At 36.8% G+C, this 25,456-nt stretch overlaps 1 protein-coding gene across 1 annotated transcript in view; it reads left to right on the top strand.

Moving 5' to 3' along the window:
• Window positions 1–25,456, top strand: part of PPP3CA (protein phosphatase 3 catalytic subunit alpha) — a 303,572-nt gene that overhangs the window by 125,077 nt on the left and 153,039 nt on the right. The window contains exon 2 of the mRNA XM_082611195.1: window positions 23,626–23,826. Within this exon, the coding sequence (XP_082467321.1) occupies window positions 23,626–23,826 (201 nt within the window). The remainder of the gene's footprint in view (window positions 1–23,625; window positions 23,827–25,456) is intronic.

Here is a 25,456-nt window from a genome sequence, read left to right on the forward strand (position 1 = left end):
AACATGTTTTCTTCCTAAGTGTGTTCATCTGTTTTATATTTAATTGGAGAAAATTTCTTTCAGTTTTCTGATTATAATGATAACATGGCATGCAAGAAACCAGATCATGTTCATCAAACCTCATGATTATAAGTAGTTAACTTAATGGAAAATGATCATTATGGATATTCAATAACATTCATTTGGCTACATTTCATGTAAAGTTAGTTCCATTCTCAGTACTATTAAGGTTATGCATTTGTGTATCACACTAATGAAGGGAATTTGTAAATCTCATTTCGAGTTTGAATCTCTCATTTCATTTTGCAACTTAAACAATACTTTTAGAAAATCAGTCTACATTGTTATATGGAATACAATTTGTTAACTGGCCTCTTCCAAGATGACAGTACTGAAGATTGTAATGCATATTGGATATTCATTTTATTCAAGGTGTTGAGTACTTTTAAGTACTAATTTCTTTTTTTTTTTGCGGTACGCGGGCCTCTCACCGCTGTGGCCTCTCCCATTGCGGAGCACAGGCTCCGGACGCGCAGGCCCAGAGGCCATGGCTCACGGGCCCAGCCGCTCCGCGGCATGCGGGATCCTCCCAGACCGGGGCACGAACCCGTGTCCCCTGCATCAGCAGGCGGACTCCCAACCACTGCCCCACCAGGGAAGCCCTAATTTCTTTAATTTAAAGAAAATAGAGCTTCTAGGAATAAAAGTATTATTGTTCACCATGATGGTTCAGAATATTATGATTTACTTTCCCATTTGAAATAACTTATAAATGACATTTCCTTATAGGCTATTCTACTGAAATTTCGCTAGATGAAAGAGAGATATGTGTTTAACTTAATGATGAGATTTTATTTTCACAATCTAACTTTTTTAAACTTTATTTTATATTGGAGTATAGTTGATTAACAATTCTAATTTTTAAGAAGAGATTAATTCTCTTGTCTGTTTTTACCTCCATGTTACTTTTAAATTTTATTATTAAGATTTATTCAGAAGCTAAAAATCATATACTAGAGCTTTACTTTTAACTGTATTCCTACTTATCTGCAATGTTCATAATACTATAGAATACTTTTCAAGGGGAGAAAATATTTTATTAAAATTTCATGCATATATTATTCATTGCTGGGTAGTCTCTTCTGTAAGTAGAAAAATATGGCTATAAAATATTGATTTCATTAAGGAAGGATGAGTTGGAAATGTCACAGGTGCAACTGACCATCATCACTGAGGCAGTAATATTTTTCTTAAAATGGTAATAATGTCAACACTGTTCTGTGTATTTTTTTAACCACTAATTTTACCTTTAGATTTTCTTTAAGTATCTTATTGTGATTTTAGGCATTTCTGTGCCTTTCTATTAAAGAGCTGGGCTGTGTACATGAATACTTGTCATTAACTTAGGTATATCTTACTGTGGCATTTTTTTCAGTTTATTTTCTCCTTCTTTTTCCATGACCCCACGCTATTAATGGAGCTTCAAATTATTGTTTAAATATTATACTTTCCAGATGCATTGATGAAATATTTCAAAATATGAAATTTTGAGGACTTCCCTGGTGGTCCAGTGGTTAACACTCTGTGCTTCCAGTGCAGGGGGCACAGGTTCGATCCCTGGTCAGGGAAGTTCTGCATGCTGTGCAGTGTGGCCCAAAACAAAACAAAACAAAAACAACAACAACAAAAAAAACCTTGCAGTCTGAGAAAAACTGTAAACTGATGTGAAATAAAATTCATTAAAAAATATGAAATTTTGAGCACAAGATGATAAAATTATAGCATATCAGACTTTAGCAGTGAATCTGAGAACCCCAATCTCACCCTTCCATTTTATCCCTGTTCTTATGCCCTACAGTATGAATTTAAAAATTGATTCCACAACACCTAGCTCAGTGTCTGACACATAATAGTCGTTAACAAGATCTTTTTAAATGAATGAATAAACTCACATCTTCAACAGAGTTCTTAAAAGGACCATGTGTTTATTTGTGATATGAAGGACTGTCTGGATATCCAGTAACAACTATGGAGGATAAATAGTGGTAGATAACATTCTTCATTCGTTGCTGATTGCTTATGTCTGATTTGAGACTTTAAAAACAGTGTATATTTCTGCTCATTTCAAAACCTTTTACTTTTCCACATCTATTTACTTCATTAGTTCTCGGTTTCATCCAGAGAGCAGTTGGTTTTACAGATTATCCCCATTGCTGAAACATTCTTATTTGTTCTCTTATCTGATGATGGAAGAACTGTATTTTCCATTGTTCCACGTGATTTTTTCCTTTGTTTTCTCTAAATGAATTGTTTCTAGAAAGGAATCTAAACTGTGGCTAATTATTATTCAACCTTCATAGTGTTAGTGAAAACAAAAGTTGACCTTATACAGTGAAGGGCTATAGGAAAACTTGGGTGTAACAAAAATTGTTTTTTAAAGTGAAGGGAAAAAAAATTCAGCAATGAAGTTGGGAGAGTATGCTTCAGTTTTCCACATTTTAACTCCCCCCAAAAAAGAGAGTCATTCAATGTAATGAAGCAGTTTTTAAAGGATTTTTCTTAGAGTATTTACGTTATCTGAATAATATTTGATGGTAAAGATCAAGCACCTTTGATTCAACACAGGATATGCTGAGGGTAAAATCTTATTTTTTCGTGGAGGGCTTTTTCCTTTCTTCCATTAACGTTGAGAAGGAAAACTTGGATATGGTCTTCATAGCTCCATTTAATAAATTTTCCTCTTCCTCCTCCTCCCTTTTTTCCCCTTTCTTTTTTTCTGTAACACTGTCATTTTCTCCTCCCTTCTTTTCCTCTTTCCTTCCATCAGTGTTTATTAAGAATTTATTCCTTGCTGGGCTCTTCTTCAAGATATTTGGTTCATCTTCAAGCTCCAGAAAGAGAAGAGAAGTAAAAGAACTGTGGCATTTCTTTTCTTGTCCCACCTCAACAAACAAATCCTTTATTGAGATGTAGATCTCTTTAGCATCACTCATGGTCTCTGTCTGGCCTGCATCCACCCGTTGCCGGTTCCGGAAGTAGAAAAGGCAGAGGGTTTGCCTCATTCAGTGGAGACAGGATTTCAGCCCTCAGTTTCTGATTCCTGCAGACCCTTTTGTGCAATACCCACACTGTACCATGGAATGCACCAGCCCGCCTTATGCTGATTTTTGTTTTTGAAAGTGTTCCTTCTGAAAATGTAGCCGTGGGGAATGCCCCCGGGATTTGTTAAATAGGTGACATGATTATACATCATAGGTGAATACTTGAAACCCCTATGTGGCTTGTATTTTCAAAATGGAAAGGGCTCTGGAGCCTACTGGTATTATTCCCTCATTTTACAAACAAGGCAGTTGAGGCATTGAAAAGTGAAGTTATGTAGCCATTTAGTGGCAGAGCCCTGCCTGAATCTGCCTGCAAACCAGAGGCCCTTGAGGCTCAGTAAACATTATATCCCGCTCTTTCACTCACTCAGCATATAGACAAAATTAGATTTGATAGTCTAAAAATGGAATATGTTTCTGAAAGTTATTTCGAATACAATTTTATTTCAAAAATTAGGTAGTTTAGTGTGATCTAGTGCAGAGAATTGAAACCAGATGTACCTGGGTGTGCATCTAAACTGCCACTTAACGTTAGTATGAACTTGGACAACGTATTTAACCTGTTTTTCTTAATCTGTCAAATAGGGACAGTGAACCCTTATTTTATGTGGTTATGGTAAAACCAGGTCTCAAATCCAAGTGTTCAAAATTCTTGACACCAAAGTGAAGTGCTCCAAGGAAAATGAAATCCATATAGAATGTTTGGCTTCAATTTACCCATTAGTGTAGCTCATTTCTTTCAAATTTTAGCACCATTTCTCAGAGCTAGCACCATTTAATTGATTTGTACTCCAAATAGCATCCTTTACTTATATAATTTTGGAACATTTTTTCTTTTCACTGACCACTGAAGGTATCTTATTAACATCAGGATAACACTTTAGGGAAGTGATTTTTCAGTAGTTTCTCTTTCAAAATGTTTTATGATATAATTTATCATAGATGTATGTGGCGATTTCATTTAATTTCTTGAAGTAGGCTGTTATAATCAACAGGACATTTTTTTGTAGCAAGTGAGCAGTTCTGGAAAGTTTTGAAGGACTCACAGGTTTTTGGAATGCAGGGCCCATACTCTGGAGATCAGCTGGTGAAATATAATTCACAGCACCATGACTGGGAACAGTCAAGAAAATTCAGGATTCTCAAAAAAGTGTAATTGTTCTCATTTGTTATCACCACTTGTTCTTAGTATGGAACAGTGTCATTTATTTGGCAAATGAGAGGAAAATAGTTCGTAAAATTGAAGTTCATTTGGGGACTGTATTACTGTAGTTGCCCTTACATGATACAATGACTAAATAATGTTTCCAAATGAGAAATTATATATAATGCTGTGCAATTTATTGATGGTGAATGTCTTTCCTTTGCATTCATATGTAGGTCAGCCAAAAAATTCACCTCAAAGATCACTTCCATTCTTAGATTCATCTATTAGATATTCATTGTTGGCACAAAAGTTCAAGACCTAGGGACTTTTCTTCTTTTTTTTTTTTTTTTTTTTTTTTTTTTTGCGGTACACAGGCCTCTCACTGTTGTGGCCTCTCCCGCTGCGGAGCACAGGCTCCGGACGCACAGGCTCAGTGGCCATGGCTCACGGGCCCAGCCGCTCCGCGGCATGTGGGATCCTCCCGGACCGGGGCACGAACCCGTGTCCCCTGCATTGGCAGGCGGACTCCCAACCACTGCGCCATCAGGGAAGCCCCTTTTCTTCTTTTAATTAAGCCAGTTACTTGTTTCATAAAAGATCCTCTAAATTTGATGATGATGTAGCCTGTCATCTACTGAATATGACATATTTCACTACTTAGGTGCTGCTTTTATTGAGCTTTGGTGAGACAAGTTTAATCTGAAACTGATCATGTTATGTTTCTAAATCTTTGCTAAATGGCAAGCATTTTTTGTACCTATATAGTAAAGTATATCACACATCTTAAATAGATTAGCAGTGTTTTAGAGTGAATTCGGTATATCAGCAATATGATGTTCTTTTCCTGGAGTGAGCTGCATTAGCATTATTAAATTAAGAATTGTAAAGATGCTTAAATGAAAACAACTGAGGTTAGTTTTATTTAGCTAGAAGGGACATTAGGGATAGAATGATGAACAAGTCCTTGTTTCTGAAACACATAACTGAACTTTCTTTCCCTTTCACTGTTGTTTATCTTTCTTTACCAAAGGGAAGAAAATGCTTGCACTGTAATAAATTAAGAAGAAATTATATTTTGCTTAGTAAGTAACTGGATGGTTAATAGGTAATTAGGTACAAGAGAAAATAAGTATAAAAGACTTTTTATTCCTTTTCTAATATTGGAAATGAGGAATTCGGAAGAAATCAATACAATGTATATTAATTAAAGCATTTTGTGTTTTGGTAATAACTTTGTTCAGTTATATACAAGTATTCCTTAGAAAGAGAAGTCTATTTATATTCTCTTATTTTGCTTAATATCTCTGAATAGCTGAATAGTTTTTTTTCCCTTTAATTTCATAGTAATTTGCATTTATTTTTAAGTTTCAAGACAATTTTCTTTTCTTGGCTTGAAGGGACATATTACATGTGGCAAATGTAATATTGTATTTGTACATGACTATTTACATTATTAACTGCACATATTATTATTGTAAACATTACAAATGTAAATATTTCATTGGGCAAAATGACACTCATTCAATGCAGACTCAATTTAGTGAATGTATACAAGATAAAATCTAATGAAAGGATATGAGAGTAAAGAAGTACATGGTTATACTGTTCCACCAATAGGATGAAAACACTTGATTATTGCTATGTGGTAAACAGATTGTGTTCTTCTAACATTTTTTCTCTTGCATTTTAGCTAAGGAATTAAATTAATTTAAATGAAAATGAAGGTAATGTCTAGGAGGAAAATTGCTCTGGCTAATTATAGGTATGCACCAAATCAGTGTGCCAATGATTTTGTATTTCTGTGCAATCAGGGTTTATCAAAATGAGACTTTCACAGCACAGTTTGCCTCTTTGTATCTGATCACTGGTTATTTCAGTGAGCTTTCCCAGGTGATTTTGCAGGCTAGTTACATCAATACACTTACATGAATGGCTTCCCAGAGCACATGGACCTGATGAAGGGAGCTGTTATAGATTATTCTGCTATGGGAGGAATCATATTCTTGTTTTAAATTCTATTTGTCTAATAGGTACAATAGAACTCCCTCCAAGGAGACGTTTATCGGTGCTGAAAGCCAGCATATCCTGTGGTATGGGGGTCATCTCTAAATGAAGGCCTGCAATGATTCTTGATCTCTTTCCTGGTAAATCGCATCTCAGGGAGCTACTGCATTTTTCTGCTTCAGCTCTCATTTTAACAAGTCTCGAAGTAATGATAGTAAGATCTTATTGAGTGCTTAGCACGTCAGGCATTGCTCTAACTTTTTATATGTATTACTGAAGCCTTACATAGTCTTGTGTGATAGTTGCCATTATTATCTGCATTTTACAGATGAGGAAGCTCAGACACAGTGAGATGAAAGAGATTAAATGAATCATCCCACCCGAAGACTTAGACCTATTAGGTAGCAGAAAATGATGTGAACCCAGATAGTAGGGTTCCAGAGCCCTGGGGCGAGCACAGCTGCATTACCCAAACTTCTTCTTCTTTTTGTGGTACGCGGGCCTCTCACTGTTGTGGCCTCTCCCGTTGCGGAGCGCAGGCTCAGTGGCCATGGCTCACGGGCTTAGCCACTCTGCGGCATGTGGGATCTTCCCGGACCGGGGCACGAACCCGCGTCCCCTGCATCCGCAGACGGACTCTCAACTACTGTGCCACCAGGGAAGCCCGACTCAAACTTCTTTAACTGAAGCCTCTAAAATAAGAAGGAGCAAATCTTTTATTTGAGAGCAAAAATCCATTGTAATTAATTTGAGTAAACACTTAAATGATTGCTAGTTTTTGTTATATCTGATTGGCATGTTGAAAGGTTGGTGTGGCCCCCAGATCGTGGATCTAGAATGCCAAACATTGGGTCTGAAAGTGGAAGGAAGACAGGGGAGATGCCTGCGGCTGTGGCAGTCCTATCAATGTCAAAAACCAAAGGTTTTCTTTCCTTTGGTTGGAATTCTTTGGTTTCCTTCTTCCTTAATTGTAGAGTAAAAATGTAAACTTTTATTGCATGGTCATACACTGTTCAGTAAGGTACGTATATGAGTAAGGAGACATCAGAAATAAGCTGATTTTACACTGTTTTTTTGAAATTGTTAGACACATACAGTATGTCCTCAGCTTAAACTAACATGTTTATGATTTTGATTAAAATTTTTTGGCCAATTTTACTGATACCCTCTATTATTGAATATTAATGTTTGTGTGAACTGACAGACTCACTTTGTCAAAATAGTTGAATTGGTTATTTGTTTATAGTAGGTTCTGACAAAACATATGTGTCAAGAAGACAGTTTTATAGAAAAATAATTGGGAGTTGAGGCATGATTGATCCCCTGCTAGATAGTCACCAAACATAACAGCATGTTCAAATCTGTAAGAAAACTTGCCATAAATAAGTCCATTTAACCATGTTTAACAGATGTTCCAGAGCTTTTTTTCTCCTCCAGAGATGCTTTATTTTATAAAACACCTATTATCTAAGAACTGTCTTTGGTAAATGCTGCTATTTATGTAAAATCTCATATTCTTAGAAGGCCCAGTAGTCTCTGGAGTTCTTATGTGAATTGCTCTTCTGAACCTTCCACTAAAGACACATTAAACTCATAGTAAGAATTTCATACATGCCCGTGATGATGAATTCAGTTCTTGATTAGACACCCCTCTTGGGGCCATATTTAATGTTAATTGGCAAGACAAGTTTCTCTCTGCTAGACCGCAAATATGATAGAAACACTTACATGATACTTGGGTTTTTTTTTTTTTTTTTTTTTTTAGGTATAAATAAGCCAAGTGTAAATGAGAGTTTTCAGGTGATACAACAAAATGCTGGCATATGAAACTACAGAAATCCTGTGGGAATTCACTGAAGCACAATAATAACAAATAATAAAAAAATACTTAAATTTGAGTTCATACTTCCCACTAAGTATTGCACTAAGCACTTTTGCAAGTATGGTCTCATTTAATCCTTTTAAATGCCTCTTGGTTATGTAAATATCTCCATGTTACAGGTGAGGAAACTCTGGTTTCTCAAGGATTTCTTAAGGACCCATAGCCGTTTAAGCCAGAATGTGAAGATAGGTGATTAGGTACTTCAGAACTCACCACTGCTACACTTAGTGTCATTTAGAGCTCAGATTCTGCTCCATATGGCTGAAAATTGTCAATGGCAGCTGCACTAACTAGTCTTTTTAAGGAGTAAAGGTTGGGGAGGCACATTTTTTAGCAAAATCACAGGCTGGACTGAGAGGCAGCCCACAGTCATTGATGGAAAACTTTTGAGTTTTGGATAGGATCCAAGCTCAATGCTCATATGTGGAAACACTGGAGGTATAAATAAGCCAAGTGTAAATGAGAGTTTTACTTCTTGATCAACCCATCAAAAACCAAATTACAGCTAAGGCCTTGTACCTTTCATAAGCTGAATACTGAACTAGCTGTTCCTTGTGCTATTTTGGTCTCTTTCAAGTTGGGAACAATTAGATAAGAAGATAGCAGAGCCAAATTAAGATGTTCAAGGAGCAGACTGCACATTCAGGATAAATATTATTGGGTTTAGAGAATTATGTGATGAGATGTGAATCGTATATCAGTAAATCATTGGAAAGTTTTTTTTTTTTTTTTGGATTGCTTGCCATGTCCATTCTGGGTAGGGAATAATGAACTCAGAAAGAAAGAGCATGGTTCAGGGAATCCAGAGAACTAGGTATGACTTCAGGCTTTGCCTTTAATTATCTTTGGATTATTGGATAAGTCACCTCTTACCTATAGAGGCATGGTAGCAAGGATTAAAAGCACAACTCTAGAGTCGGGGGTCCTCATAGGAGCCCTGGTGTCTCCTAGTTATTTGCTATGTGAACTTGGTAAAGTCATTTAATTTCTTTGTGCCTTGAATTCTTGCATATGAAAAGTAGATTAGCAGTATCCACATCTTAGGATTTTTATGAAGTTAACACATGCAGTATAAAGTGTTCAGAAGGGTGTCTAGGATATAGGACGTGCTATGTGTTAACGATTATTTTATTATTGTTTTAATTATTATTATTATCACTACTACTCTTATTCTCTTTAAGGCTCAGTTTCTTCAACTAGAAAATTAAGGGGTGAAAGTCATGAATTTAAGATCATAATTTCAGATTCGTACACAGTTATTGAATTTAGCATAAAAGTCTTCTAATGATTTGTGAGGAGTCTTATGAGTACAAAAGTATGAAAATTAATACAAACAGCAAGTGCTGTGTGTTTTTAGGGCAAAAAAATAAACACAAAGCAAACACAAAGTAAAAAGACAAAGCAAAGCCCTGTGTTTGGCAATTGAAGGACATGTTATTAAGTGTTTGATTCTCAAGGATGTGGAGGTTTAGATGGAAAGCAGGCTTTGCATCTTTGCAGAAGTTGTGACATTTGAACGGGGACGATTAGGAAGTTACATGCTTAAGTAGGTAAGCAAGGCATTTGTTAATCATAAGGACTAATTAGGAAGTATTTGCTATGCCAGTAATGTTCCACGCACTTTACAAATATTAGTTTATTTAATCCTCAAGAAACTAAATAACTCACCCAACATCATACAGTTGGTGAAGTTGGGATGTAAACCCAGGTAGTTTGGCTTCTGAGTTTGTGCTTTTAGCCCCTTTGCCTTACTATCTCTGAAAGGCTTGAAGAAAGGTATAAGGTTACATGGAATACTTAGAATATGTATTGTGTAATTGGGTATGGCCAAACTATAGGGTTTGAGGGTAAGATGTATTAAGGGTTGGTAACTGGAGAATTAAAGAAATAGTCTGATCATTATCTTCATAATCTAGATAAGAATGTATTGAGGAATTAAACTAGAATGGTCACCATAGTAATGGTGAGAAAGCCATGTTAGAGAAGATCTTAGCCTCTTGGGGTCAGGGATCCTTTTGAGAATCTGTTAAATTGTGGGCCTTCTTTCCAGAAATGTGTGCAACATATGACATTGCTACAGAATTTCAACAGTTTCACAAACCCTTTAATTTATTTGATGCTTTACGCAGCTTGGTTTTCCTCCCTTGTAATAATTGTATATTTTCATAAGTCTACAGTTTGTTTTTACTTTGTGTTTGTTTTGTTTTCTATGTTTTCTTTCAGTAGTCATACTTTTTAATATTTTACTTTCCTTTTTTTAAATAAATTTATTTATTTATTTATTTATTTTTGGCTGCGTTGGGTCTTCGTTGCTGTGCGCAGACGTTCTCTAGTTGCGGTGAGTGGGGGCTACTCTTTGTTGTGGTGCGCGGGCTTCTCATTGTGGTGGCTTCTCTTGTTGCGGAGCACGGGTTTAGGGTGCGCGGGCTTCAGTAGTTGTGGCTCTCTGGCTCTAGAGCACAGGCTCAGTAGTTGTGGTGCACGGGCTTATTTACTCTGAAGCATGTGGGATCTTCCCGGACCAGGGCTCGAACCCGTCTCCCCTACACTGGCAGGCAGATTCTTAACCACCAGGCCACCAGGGAAGCCCTAATATTTCACTTTCTTCAGATACCTGCTCTTTGGTTACTAATTTTTATAAAATTATAATTTTGGCAAGTTCTTGATCAACTTTAATCAACTTTATGTCCTTGCTGTATGAATATATGTAAATAAATAATTGCAGTGAAATTTCCTTACTTTGTTGCTTGAGTACAAAAGTGTTAGTAGACCTTTTGGCCAGTAGATAGTCTCTACTTATCCATATCATTCTGTGTTAATTCACAAATAGTTTGTTATTTGAATAACTGTATCTTGGATGGGAACATTATTTGCATTAAAAAAAAAAATAAAAGATCAGTCCTATTTGCAAAATGCAACTGAAGTGGCCTCTTGTGGAGAGCCAGATCCAAGATTCTGCCTTTGCTCCTAGGACCCTTTTTTGTCTCTTGAGCGTGGAAACCCTTAGGGTGATTAAGAGTCTAGAGGTAAGGGAGTCAGAAGAGGATGGGTGACTGATTATCATTTGTTTTGCTTATCATTTGGTGTGAGAGTAATAATTGGGTCCCCCTTGACTATGTGGGGAGTAAACATTGCCAATACCTATGGGAAATTGCTCTAGTAAAATTCACATGCTATTTAGGATTTGATTTTTTAAAAAAATACAATCTAACTTGGCAGTTTGGTGAGCTGACCTCAAGCTTATCTTTCTGAAGTGATGAAAATCAATTCTTTTCTTTCTTTCTCCTTTTCCTTTAATTTCCCCTGAACTTTTACTCCTCTTGGGGTAAAGTTAAAGTCTCCATTTCAAAAGTATAAATTATTTCTTTGTACAAATGTACAAAAATCATGATGTTATTAACCAGTTAGTTTAGAGGAAGAATGTTATCAGAAAAACAACTTTAGAGGTTTCTATATTTTCTCAGACTTCAAGCTTATGAAGGAAAGTTGCTTTTATTTAGTTTGCATTTATGTAATAGATAAAATCTTTATGACATTTTTCTTTCTTCAGTACTTAATGTATGTACCCTATATATCATTTAAAAAATACACCTGATATATAGAGTATTAGCAAATCAAAGACTATTTTGAGTTTCATTATGAATGACTAAACGCACATTTTTGGGAATGAAGACCATTTATATTTCTAAAAATAACTGACAATATACATAAACCTTCAGGTATATACTCTGATTAGGGAAGGAGACATTTCACTGAAGGTGAAGTTATCACATAACTGAGACATGTATCTCTTTTAAACACTAAATTATTGAAAATTCTATTTAATGAAAGTGTATCAAAATTGTATTATACCTTTTCCACTTTGTAACAGTGTGTTGTCCAGTAATCTGGAATAATATGCTTATGAAGTGTGGAATGTGTACCGTTATGAACACCATGGATATGCCCTGATATCCTCTAGGGCTGTTGTGAAATATGGAACTCTACACAGGAATGCTTAGTTATGCCTGGCCAGCATCCTTTTCTATTTAGTATTCTGAGAATGCCTCCATTCCTTTCCTATGGAGTAATGGGCACAGATTTTCTGGTGAGTGTTCTCACTCCAGCTCAATTTTTGATTACCTCTGTGTGTGTAATTGAACTGTTGTTGGTGAAGATGATGAGAACCAGAGCTCTGAATAAGTGGAGCATTATCGTGAATCAAGGGATTTAAAGAGCACACACACAACTCCATTGTTAAAGTAACGTACACTCTTTCACCATTTGATTTGTATGTGTGTGGATATATCCTTTATCTTACATTTGTATTAATCTGTTAGTTATATATTTAATCATGATTATTTCTTGAGTGGGGATTTAAGGCAAAGGAAGATTTTAAATGATGTAGTAATAAAAAAAACCACTATGTTTCTAAATGAGCCTGCCAGTTGTGAATTCGGCACATGTAACTTTAAGAAAAGCATTCACAGTGTTGCCTAAATGATTCACCATCATGCCCAAATGAGTATCTTGAACTTGGGTAGTGAAAAATTTATGGGACTGAAGCTTTTAAGATGTTTTAGGGAACCATAACCCAAAGTCATATATCATGGGAATTATGTTACTCTGTTTGTCATTCTATATGTGCTTAGAATGAGTTAGATAACCTAGTTTCTAGCTATTCTGGACTGCTACATTTTACAATACATTTTTCATTTGTGTCTACAAATAAGATTTGAATTCATTCTGACTGGTAGTGATAGTTTGTCAAACAGATACTAAAAAGAGGGGAAAGAAAGTCCTGAGCTACTTCTGACCCTTAGGAATGCTGAGAAAGTGTTAGTTTATTAAGTCTCAGATATTTCAAGTTTAACAGTTAAAACAAAGTCTTTTTCTTACTGAAGCATACTTCAGTAAATATATATTAATAGCATTCTTATAAACTAGAAAATGTTCTTTTTAAAGGAAATATTTGAATGTCTTTCTGAAGTTCCAGAGAATAGTGCTTTATAAGCTTAAAAGCACCAAAATACTATTGTACTGATATGGTATTGTCTTTATTGTTGTTGGGTTAATTTTACATCACAGATACAACAGATAACAACAAAATTTTATATATGATCCTGTAATCACATGTGGCATTAAAACATTCAGTACTTCAAACTTTTTGTAGTGATTGTTTCCCCTTCCCTTTTCAGTTTTCTCTGCTGCTCACTTTTGACCATGTCTGTATGTTTCATCTTGGGATGAAACATATATCTGACAGACTTGGTCTCTTTCCTGTAATGAGAACTTTAAAGACACATTTACTAAATGCAGTTTTCAGTTTGAGTTATTTTGGCCATTGACTGTTCTTTTTATAATTACATACATACTTTTAGATCTGAACAAAGCCATTTTTTTCTATTCTCTCTTCTTAAACTACAGATCTTCCTCGACTTATGATAGGGTTATTTCCCAATAAACCCACCCTAAGTCAAAAATATCATAAGTTGAAAATTCATTTAGTACATACCTCTAACCTACCAAATATCATAGGCTAGTCTAGCCTACCTTAAACGTGCTCAGAACACTTGCATTAGTCAACATTGGGCAAAATCACCCAACACAAAGCCTATTTTTATAATAAAGTGTTGAGTATCTCACATAATTTATTGAATACTGCACTGAAAGTGAAAAACAGAGTGGTTTTAAGTGTATCATTATTGCTTGGCTAACTGGGAGCTGTGGATCAAAAAGAGTAGTATACTGCAGATCCCTAGCCTTGGGAGAGATCAAAGTTCAAAGTTAGAAGTACAGTTTCTACTGAATGCATATCTTTGGTTATGGTAAAGTTGAAAAATTGAAAAATTGTAAGTTGAACCATTATAAATTGGGGACCATCTGTACTTCTAGTACCACAGAAACTTTACCCCCTATCTGAGTGAACAAGGAGAAAAAAAAAGTTCATTCATTTTTGCATTCACTCAAAAACATATTGATTGAATATCAAATGCCAGGGTACTGGACTTGAGCCTTTGGTGGCACTCGATTGTTAATCTTTCTACTTATTATTAGAATTATTCTGATGTTTTTCAAATAGTGGTGATTAATTGACTCATTTAAAGAGTGAAATTTGGTGTTGCCTGTCAATTTGCAATTGACATTATAATCCCAGCAACCTGTTTCCTTAGTTCTTTGAGAATTTTCTTTATGCACAAAATATGCGCTGTTTACGAGTGGAAAATCTTTCTTAAGAGTGTTTCTTTATGGAGGAAGGGAATGCAGTCGGTTGCAGCTTTATTATGATATCAGACATTTTCCATTTCATAGGCTGAGAAATGCATATGTGTTTTAAAATCAGAATTGACAAGGACATTTTAAGGATAAACGAAACATATGAAAATGAAGTTTGAGAGGGTACATTTGTGGGTGGTATTCACTAAAGCATTCCAGTTTTTAAATAGATGTGTGAAGATTATGATTCGTGGGGTACATATTTGAGGTGCTGAGAATTGGGACCTCCTGTATGCTTCTGCATTATTCACAGGAGTGGGTCGTTCTTAGAAATGGGAGACCAGAGAGAGTGGATGAGAGCAGGTCTCTGGTCATCAGGGTGAAGCAACCAGTGTAAGCATTACTAGAACATGGGGAGGCCCAGAGGTCCTGATGCTTCATGATTGAGCCCACGCGGAGTAGGGAGCACGGAGCAAGGGCAGGGGCAGTTAAATGCAAGCCTGGGAATTTAGCTCCTGCCCTTGGCTCTCTGGAGGGTGACTCTGAGGCAGGGTATTTCAATCTTTGCTTCACTGTGGCACACAGATATAAGGCTCTATGCCAAATTCATTATTTTTTTTAAGCAATCACCCTTTATATGCAAAAGTGGTAACATCCTTAAATTGCCACTTAGGATTTACATCATTCGATATCATTTGGGTCATAGGTTTGCCATTTCATCAAGATCTTTCAAAGAAGAGAGAGTCTGTTCATTTAAAAAAATTATTCTGACGCCTGTAGGTGTTTCAACCACAGGGGATGGGGACCGAGGGCGGGCACGTGGGCATAGAAGATGTGTGGGCATCTCCAGCTGAATGATGAACTTGAAAGGAAAGAATTGTGTGTGGGCATAGATTGAGTTTTTTCATATTAACTTACAAGTTTCGGATTGAAGACTAAGAAGGCACACATTATACTTTGCAGGTTTGCTATTTTAAATACACAGATTTATATTTATTAATGAATTTCTAATCAAATAGTTCAATTCAGGTAAAGTCCTTCCTTATATTTCATGTCTTAGGCCATGGAGTGGAGGATTTCTGAATGATAAAATGTGTCTCCGGTTAAATAAAGTTTTAGAATCTCTGGATACTCTTCATTCCTAAGGAATGATTATCGTGTTCATAGGGACCTGCTTGCTTGGGAGATAAATTCAACTTGTCTTAAAGTATCTTGTTTGTTGCTTGATTTTTATCTCCTCCTGTGACATATGTCTCCAGAGAAGAAGAAAATGTTCAAGGCAAAAAATAAATAAGTAAAAAGCCCTCTATGTAAATGGATCCAAGTGAGTGGAATTTTATGCATTACTGTAAATTTACTATTCCAGAGATTACTATAAATACCATTTGCTGAAAATACTGCTGTAATCATTTTATCTAGTTCCAAGATCCAGTATAGCTGGAGTACATACTGCGGTAAATGTTATCTCTGTCTTTATTTAAAACTGAACAAAACAGAACAAAACACACGATAGAGTAGACCCTTATTAAACAACACATCTTCAATTACATATTAAGACATTTAAAAATATATAATTTAATTTACATATCTAAGTTAAAACCTTTAATATTTAATTTAAATTCTTGGTTTAATCTAAACATTCGATATCATGTATCAAAACTAGTAAATGTAATTTTGCTTTTATCTTGTACATGTATAAAATAATTTGTGATTGGCCTGACCCGCATGTTAGTCACAGGACTTGTGCATAGAACTTTTTAATTTTCACTGAAAAATCAGATTTTATTTAAGCCTCACAGTAATTCTGAAATATTTTGAAACTTAAGACTTTTGTTAAATAATCTTTCATGTTGAGTCATTATTACATAATTCATTATGTAAGCCACTTGCAGTTTTTCTGGTAATTAAATGAACTAAGCAAAATATCAGAACTTCAAAGGAGTTTTGTGATAGAACAACCCAAGACTTCATGTGGAGAGAGTTGTGGACTATGTCCTTGAGTCCTTAGCCTCAAGACTGAGGGTAGCGGCCAGAAAATAAGAAAAGCTGTACATGGAAAGGAGAGGGGGGTAGCTGTACATCAAGAAACATACTTACTTGAAAATTATTTTGAAACAGACAATAAAAAGAAGCTCTGATTGTACTGTTAAGGTACTCATTTTCACTAATTAATTATTAATCCTTTGTTGTTGGAACAATATTTATTTTCATTAATTTGTGTCTGATCTTAAAGAATTGCTTTAGCACATTTCAGATTTAGGTTCAAAAATTACTGTGTATAATATATGTTCTGTAAGTCATAGGAAAAAATATTGCTTATTTTAATAAATGTTTCAAGTACTGCAGTGCTCTTTTATTAACACTTTGGGGATGTTACGTAAAATACCACTGTGCTATATTTGCACGTAAACATTCAGGAAAACCAGATGGGGTATTCAGTTTGCTAGTGAAATGATCAGTACACATACTGTGTCTAATAATTGAATACATTTTGAAGCTCAGGATCTGTGTGGTCGTATTCAGAGAGGGTGGGTAAAGAGGTCTCTGCTAAGGATGAATAAAGTCATGATGGCAGTAGGGGGAAAAAAGAAAAAAAACACCAGTAAATTAATGAATCGAAGTTATATTTGTAGACCTACTGTGAAGAATTTTTTTAGCTTAAGTGGGACCGGATGTTTCTGTTTACAAGATTAATGTTTCTGTTTACAAAATTAATATTCAACTGCACTTGAGGTGGGCAAGCATATTTTAATTTGACAGGCATTAATATCTATAATGAAAGCCAGAGGCTTTCAGACAAGCAAGTGATGAGTATCCACAGGAGCAGCATAAGTAGGACTCTAATAAATACCTTTCTACAGTTTTTCTTAGAGGCTAGCTGTGGTTAATTTTTAAGCTATCTTTGCCACACAACATGTTTTGTATATCTTTGCATATAGACATTCTGTGCATGGATAAACATGTATCCCCATACTGATAGAGTTTTTTTAAACCCAGAAGAATATAAGTCAAACCTAATTTCTCTATGTTAGAACCCAAAGAAAATTTAGTGAAAAGTCACTAGTATTTCCTTTTATGTACCCCGTCACTCTGTTCAGAAGTAGGATCAGATTCCACATATTTTAATTACTGATGATGGAGGTACTTATGTATATTGTAGCTGGAATATTGTACCTTACAATTAGCATATTCTATTTTCATTACTTACCTTCAAGACAGAGCCTCATCTTTCAGAGTCATCTAAAAAATTAGATATTTATTATATACTTTAGACAAAAGAAATGGGTGACGGCATTTAAGAGTTTCTAGGAACCCAGGCATAACTTTAAGGTAGATAAAGACACTTTTTTTCCTTACTGCTTATATTGTCTGTCATTTTCTTTAAATTTTGCCCTTAGGTGTTGTGGTTAAACAGTTTCTCACCTATCCCAAGCAAAAACTCATAATTTTACCACATGGTAAGTTCTTCAGAGTCTGGCTCTGCTTGTTTTTGTTTTCTTTCGCTCACTTCTCCCCAGCCCTTATCACTGCCTAGCATGGAATACAACACATAGTAGGTGTTAAAGGTGCTTGACGACCGATCAATTGATTGATTGATATGGTTTGATTAGAATAAGTTTGTGACATATACAGATGTCCAGAAGGAAATCGATGGAGGGCCAATCTGTGGAGGCCAGGCCAGAATGTGTTTTGTGTCTGACACGTGGTATCCTTAAGCTATTCTCTTAACATGTGTTGACATAAGTATCTTAGCCCTGTGCAGACAGTAGCCACATGAAATATGGGACAAGTGTTGTTCTTGGACGCATTCTGATTACAGAGAGGGATGAAATAAACGTGTCTGGACTTGCAGAGGCATTGCACCTGCTGTGGATGATTGACATTGTGGAGCATGTTTCGGGGGGAGAATTAAACTGCCTGGTGTTGTGTACGTCTTTACTTGATGATATAGATAGGTCAGTGAATCTCAGTCTGGACTTCACATTAGTATACTCTGGATTTCTTTAAAAAACCTGCCACTGTCCTGGCCCTACCCTAGACAAGTTAAATCAGAATCTCTAGAGGTTGGGCCTGGGCATCATTCATTTTAAAAAGCAATTCCAACGTGCAACCGGTTTTGAAATAGTTTGAGGTTTTGTAGGAACCAAAGCTGAAAGAGAAGAAAGATTAAGGAATATAATTTCCACTCACCCTGTTCTCGTTTACTTGTTGAGAAAGATACATCACGGTTCAATAATAATGTAGTATAAGCCATTTATGCAGTTTTAAATATTCTAGTCATGGAATTAAAAAGAGGAAAGAGGAATAGTTTGAATTAATTTTAATAGTACATTTTATTTAGCCCAATATATCTTATTATTAAAACATGTAATCAATATAAGAATGTTAATGAGACATATACAATCTTTTTTCCCCCTTGTATCAAGTGTTCTAAGTCCAGGGAATCCTGTAGCTTTGCAGCACGGCTTGGTTTGGACTGGCCACTTTCCAAGTGCTCAGCCGCCCTCTTGTGTGGCCAGTCAGCCTCATATCGGACAGATCTGGAGGGTAAAGTGCTGGAAGAGAGACCAGGAGACCTGAATGTAGTGTTGGTTTTGTCACCAACTAATCCTGTGACCTTGGACAATTCACTTATCCTCTCTCTTGACTTCAGTTCCTTTTTGTTTACTATGAGGGGGTCAGCAGTCAGTCTAAATTGGGAGTTTTATAATTTTACTCCAAAGAGCCCCAGGATTTCATGAGCACACCTTAACTGCCGTCATACGGAAGAAGAGAAACAAGCAATCTGCTTTAGGCTCTTCTTTCTTTTGGATATACTTGCATTTCTGGATGTCATTTTGTTTGAGAAAAGAAACAAAAAAAATTTTTTAAACCAAACCAACGTTTGAAAAATCACTCGGTTGAATGTTTTCTTAAGTCTGTGGTTCTCTCTTGTCAGCATTTATTCCAGGAAGAGGTCAGGCAGCAGGTATCCTGCTTTTCCTTCCAGTGAAGGTATCACCATGACAGTGACTCTTGAATATTTCCTATCAAGTAGTAGGAATTCCTTCAATAGTGGCTACAGTGGCTCAGAGTTGAGAAATAGAAAGCTCAGATACCGAGGTCTACCCCGGAGTGATACAGTTCACTTATGGCTACTGAGGCAGCTCGTGGTTGTCTAAAACCGACCTCTAGCCCAAATCTCAGGGGACCCCTGACTCTGAGGTGTGGTCCCCATAGTCAGCCAGAACCCAGAGCTAGGAATACCTTGGCTGCAAGGCTTTTCTGACTTGGAATGTATTTCTCTACTGGTGAATGCCTGATTGACACTAATGTCAATAATTGTTATACAGATGCCAATACTGGATGCCCATGGCTTTGGTTCCTAGACTTTCAACCTTCCTCCCTATCACATAGATGAACTCTCTGGTAGCATCAACAAATAGAAAAGAAACAATATCATTTCCAACCTGTTCTTTGGAAATCAGTCTTTGCCAGATTTCCACAGTCAATGACATGGGAATACAATCCTAGTCCAGTGTGTTGTTTGCCTTTAAAGACTTCTTTGGTGGTTTGTGGCAGGAGTCAGTCAAGGACTTACATGTCCCAGATTTTAGCTACTTTGCTGTTTTATTTGACAACAATAGCAAAAAAGACACCGAGTGGGAATAGTGAAGTGGAGAAAGCTGAGAAGGTTTCTATCTATTTTTAGGATGCTTCTAAGAAGTCTTCTATAATATCATCTTCTTTACTTAACAGGCAATTATGAGAAAATTGTTTTAGAAAGAATCAGCCCGAATATCAGCAGTTATTTCAGAATTTTTATTAGCATGCACAAGCTTAATTCTTCCAATCTTGGCCTGCTCATGTGTAAACGGAAGCAACTTGTCATACTCAAAGCAAAAGAGGGAAGGGGAAATCCCATTTTGCTATAGCAAGTGTAGCCACTTATACAATGAGTTAATGAAAGAAATGTTTTCTAAGCACGTTAGACTCTTTGGTCCAAGTAGTTTTCGCTCAATATTTGGCGCAGGTCTGCATGTAGGACTCTAGGTGAACAGAGAAAGCAAATAAGTGTGACCTTTGTGAGGCTGGTGTTTTCTTTATGAAGCCAAAAAGTGTACAAATACAAATATTAGCCCATGCTTAGTTTTGTCCCAGAAAACTTCTCTCTGGCTGACTGCATCTCTCCGTTTGCTCTTTGGCATCGTTGCTACCCATCTTGGTTCCCTGCAGGCCTTGCCATCTGTTTAATTGGTAAAGGGGCCCATCTTATCAGTGTCCCTATCATCCACTTGGAAATAGAGCCCTTCGACTGGCCTTTCTCCTCTTTTTTCTTGCTTCAGTTTATTTGGAACCAGCCCCAATATCTCAGTGCCAGGTGGCTTTACCTTAGCCAGTTACCTTAGGATTAGCAATTACTGGAAGGTAAGAGATCTGCAGCAAAGGGTGGGAGCATCTGTTATTGCAGTGGTCTTGGCCTTGGAGAGAGTCTAGGACTTGGAGAAAGTCTAATTCATGAAGGTGATGCCCTCCCTGGGGTGCTCTCCTTTTGCCTCTCATCTTCTTAAATGCTTCAGCTCTTTCAGGTTTAACCCTTTGATCTGTCGGAAGTTTAATAAGGCCGGCTAGGGGCTTCCCTGGTGGCGCAGTGGTTGAGAGTCCGCCTGCCGATGCAGGGGACACGGGTTCGTGCCCCGGTCCGGGAAGATCCCACATGCCGCGGAGCGGCTGGGCCCGTGAGCCATGGCCTCTGAGCCTGTGCGTCCGGAGCCTGTGCTTCGCAACGGGAGAGGCCACAACAGTGAGAGGCCCGCGTACCGCAAAGAAAAAAAAAAAAAAGGCCAGCTAGTGTGTGTGTGGCAGAGATCCACTGCCTGACAATAAATCAGCCTCCTTCCCTTCTGTGTTCTATGATTCTTGCCTGACAGTTTTGCAGAGTCACTTAAACCTTGACAGTTGTCCTAGTCACACTTTAGGAACTCACTTGAAAAAAAAAAAATCAGCTCATGGCCTAACCCCAAGTGTCCTTTTGAAGTTTCCCCCTTTCCACCCCCATCCTGTCTCTGGGGAATTTTGAGGAGTTGCCAGGTAAGATATTTTCTACTTTCAAACCAAACATAAAGACCCAGGTAAAGAAATGTGGCCATGGAAATGTTTCCGTGTTTTCTTAACAAGCGTGTATGTTAGTCAGGCAAGAAAAAGGGAGGAGGGCAAAGAAACAGAATGAACAAAATAGAGCCCAAGTGCCAGAAGTCTAATGACTTCGTTGCCTCTTTTTTCTCCTCCTTGTTTAATTCTGGAACTTTCTTTTTCTTTCATTTTCCACTATGCTTTGGTGTTAATGCATTTTGTCTCTTATTTTACCTCTTGCTTTTGTATTACATATCTATTCTACTATAAGCCACTCCAAATAATTTTTGAAAATAAAAGTGTGGTCTTTATAAGAAATACTGCTCGGGATTCATTAGAATTTCAATTCTAGAAAGCGATTTACTCATCACTTTTTAATTATTAAGCACTGTCGTAAGTACTTTCTGGGAAGTAGTGTGGTGTAGCTATTAACACAAGTATTCCGGCATCAGAGTGCCAGGGTTGACGCTCAGCAGGTGTACATATAAATCACTAGGTGATTATCTTGGGCAAGGTGCTTAATATTTTTGAGTCTCAAGTTTCTCTCCCACAGTAATGTTATAGGGACTAGATAGGTTTATATATAAACACTTGTACTTATGCCTTCCTCACCTTACAGCTTTATTGTGTCTGACTTTATTACCCAAACAATGCCTGGCATAAAATAAACACTCTGTTAATGATAGCTACTACTGGTACCATTTACTTTAGTTATTATAACAATCCTCAGATAGATATAATCCCCACTTTCCGGGTGAGGTAACTGAAGCCAAAGGTTATTTAGCTTGCCCAAGGTCATATAGCTGGTGAGTGCTCAGAGCTAAGGTTTGCACCCAGGTTCATCTGACCATGAAAGCCTCATGCATGTCCATTGAGTCTGCACTGCCACTTCACTTTGGAGGCATAGTTAAATAGATATGCTTGGATTGTTAGGAAAATCAAGCTTGCATCCATCAGTACATGTTCATTTCCTGACTTTTAAGTAGTTGTCATTTCTCTTGGACAACAAGTCTGTGCTATTAGATTGCACAAAATTTCTTGGCATAGGTCTACCATAAATCTTGCTTCTTTGAGAGACGCTTTCAGGAGGTAAGAGGGCTAGGTTTAATCCGTAACATCAAGTGTTTTACCTAAGAGAAGTGCTTCATATGGAGATGTTCTTATGCATATGACATAATGCACATGGCAGATGAAAGTTACATGAAACAGTGTTTGTGCTTCTTCCAGATATTTCTAATAGATCTGAGTTATCCAGTAAATGAACCCTCATGTAAAATGGAGAAATAATGATTTTTCCCTCACTGAAGGGGCTGACTGGCCATTTATCAGAAATTTAACCTTTATAATACCATCTCTGACCGTGGCCCTTTGGACGTCCTGGCACATTGTAGGAGTTTAGTGAATATCCTCTAGCTGAATGAGTGAATGAGTGTATTTAGAGATGTGAAGAATGGCAGGAGCCACAAGAGACCTTCTCACTGTTAAGAAGGCATGGGGGCACGGGTGGAAGAGAGAATGGTTGGCTCTAAGTCTGAGCAACAAACGGAATTTGTCGTTATATCATACTCCTAAATACCTGTGTCTCCTGATGTCATACTGTCCTCTCACTGTTCAAGAGATTCCCTGATTTTCTGTTCAATATTCAGTGTGTTTTCGCCCTCAGACTCCTGCTTTCTCCTTATACTGTGAGTCAGTCGGTCAGTTTACTCAGAGATGTAACTCCCATTGAAGGGCAAATCTGGTCTGAAAGGTCTTTTCCCCTTCCTCTAATCCCAGTAGAGGAGTCTGCTTTTGAGTGAAGAAATGTCTTCACCTGAGTCAAAATTAGAAGGATGGATGTATAGGAACTCTTTGCTTTTGCTGAATTGATTATTGCCTAACAGAATCAAATCTCTCTTCTTTTTTGTTATTCACTCAGTCAGGATCTTCTAGATGCATGAGATAGGCACTGGATGAAGAAGAAATGTAAATTTCCTTTCAGCAGTCACATCACATCTAGAATCATAGGAAGAAGGCAGTCTTTAATGCTTGATAGCCCTTGATCATATTTTAATGGGGGGACTTTTTAAATACTCCAGTAGGTGGTTAGTGATAGGGATAAATATTTGGTGGTTATTATCAAATCTTAAATCTTTGGTTGTTGAGTTTTGACTAATGTAACAATTTGACTTCTTCGCTTTCAGCTGTCCCGTTTCCTCCAAGTCACCGGCTTACGGCAAAAGAAGTGTTTGATAACGATGGGAAACCTCGTGTGGATATCTTAAAGGCACATCTCATGAAGGAGGGCAGGCTGGAAGAGAGCGTTGCATTGAGAATAATCACAGAGGGAGCTTCAATTCTTCGACAGGAAAAAAATTTGCTGGATATTGATGCCCCAGTCACAGGTAAGTCCTGAGGATGGAGACGGTCCACTTGGACCCACACTTTGTTGTTTTTAACATCAAATCAAAAGTCTTAGATACCAATGAGTCTTCACCTTCTTCATCTTACTCTTTTCCTGCCAAATCTGTACATTAGGAACAAAAGATTTAATACATATGTAACAGTATTTTTATTTTCATGTACTAAATATCTGTGTGATGTGATACCCTAAAAAGTGGTGTGCAGCTTAGAGATGATGAAGATATTCTGAAGTAATACCTTAACTAAGAAGTGATATTTGGTCAGTAGAACACTGTCACGAAGAACACAAGATAGTCATTGGGAAAGATCAGACAAAGCATAGGAAGACTTCCAAAGTAGTTAAGTGGCTAAGTTAATGCAGTGGCTCTCAGAGTGTCATCCCAGACTGGCATCACCATCATCACCACCTGGAAACCTGCTGAACTGTACCTTCTTAGCTCCCACCCCAGAACTACTGAATCAGTTCTCTGGGGTGAAGCCCAGGGATCTGTTTTATCAAGTCCTCTAGGTGACCGTGACAAACATTAAAGTTTGAGAACCATTGAACTTCAGGAAGAAGACAAAATTTCTCTCCTTCCTATAGCATTTTATGCCTAGAAAATATGTCTTTACTTTTTGAGAGTTTTTGTTCTGTTACTTCTTAAGGGCAGATATGTATTTTGGGTAAGTGGAACTTCACTTAGACCATAAAAATTAAATCTTGTCAAAAAGTTTTGTGTGGTATAGAGGGTCAAATAGTAGAGGCTCTTCATCTACACTTTGTGAAATTTGCTAAACTTGCACGTTTGTATTTCTAGAGAATCTAAAAAAAACATGTATTTTCTCCTTAATTATTATCATTCTGGCAAAGGGAAGAAGTTTGCCATAGAATATTTCCTTTTCAAAATAAAGAGGACATTTAAGATATTTCATATATACTACTGATTGCTTCTTTCTTCCAAACCTTCATGGACTTATAATATTATTGGCCTTCTAATATATTTTTGAAGGTGACTGGTAAGAGCAAGATAAGCGCTCTTGAATATCAGACTAGACCTTCCTTGATCAAAATGCCTCTAAAGACTCCTCTGCCAGAGACATTGACATTTACATTTTGTTTTGGGTTGGCAATGCTGTGTTTCTTATTTGTAATTCAGAAGAATAATGAATGTGTTTGGGGCCAGGCAGCAGGAGAAATTGGTTCCAGTGGTAAGTCAGTGTTGGACCAGTGGTGAAAAATGAAGCTACATACTTACCCTGTGTGTATCACTATGAACCCCGTTTTCCACGTGTTAAAATGCAGTCATGCAGTATTATCTTTGACTTATAGACACTGTGGAAATATAAGAACAAAACAAATGTGAACATGCTTTACACTCTTTGATACTAAAATATGAAAAATTTTTAATATCTAAGTAGTAGCTTGTAATCTACCGGAAAAGAAACTACTTTAAAAAATTGACTGTAAATTCCACCTATAAATAAATGGTAAAATAGTAGCTTTAAATGATATCTGTATCATTAAGTTTTTTTGATTTTGGTAAGAATGAATGGCTTGATATTTTACTATGATATCATAATATGACATTATGAAATGCTAAATATGGTATATTATGATATTTATTATGATAT

This window comes from Mesoplodon mirus, assembly GCF_964341445.2.
Source record: "Mesoplodon mirus genome assembly, chromosome: 2".
NCBI classification, from domain to species: Eukaryota; Metazoa; Chordata; class Mammalia; order Artiodactyla; family Ziphiidae; genus Mesoplodon; species Mesoplodon mirus.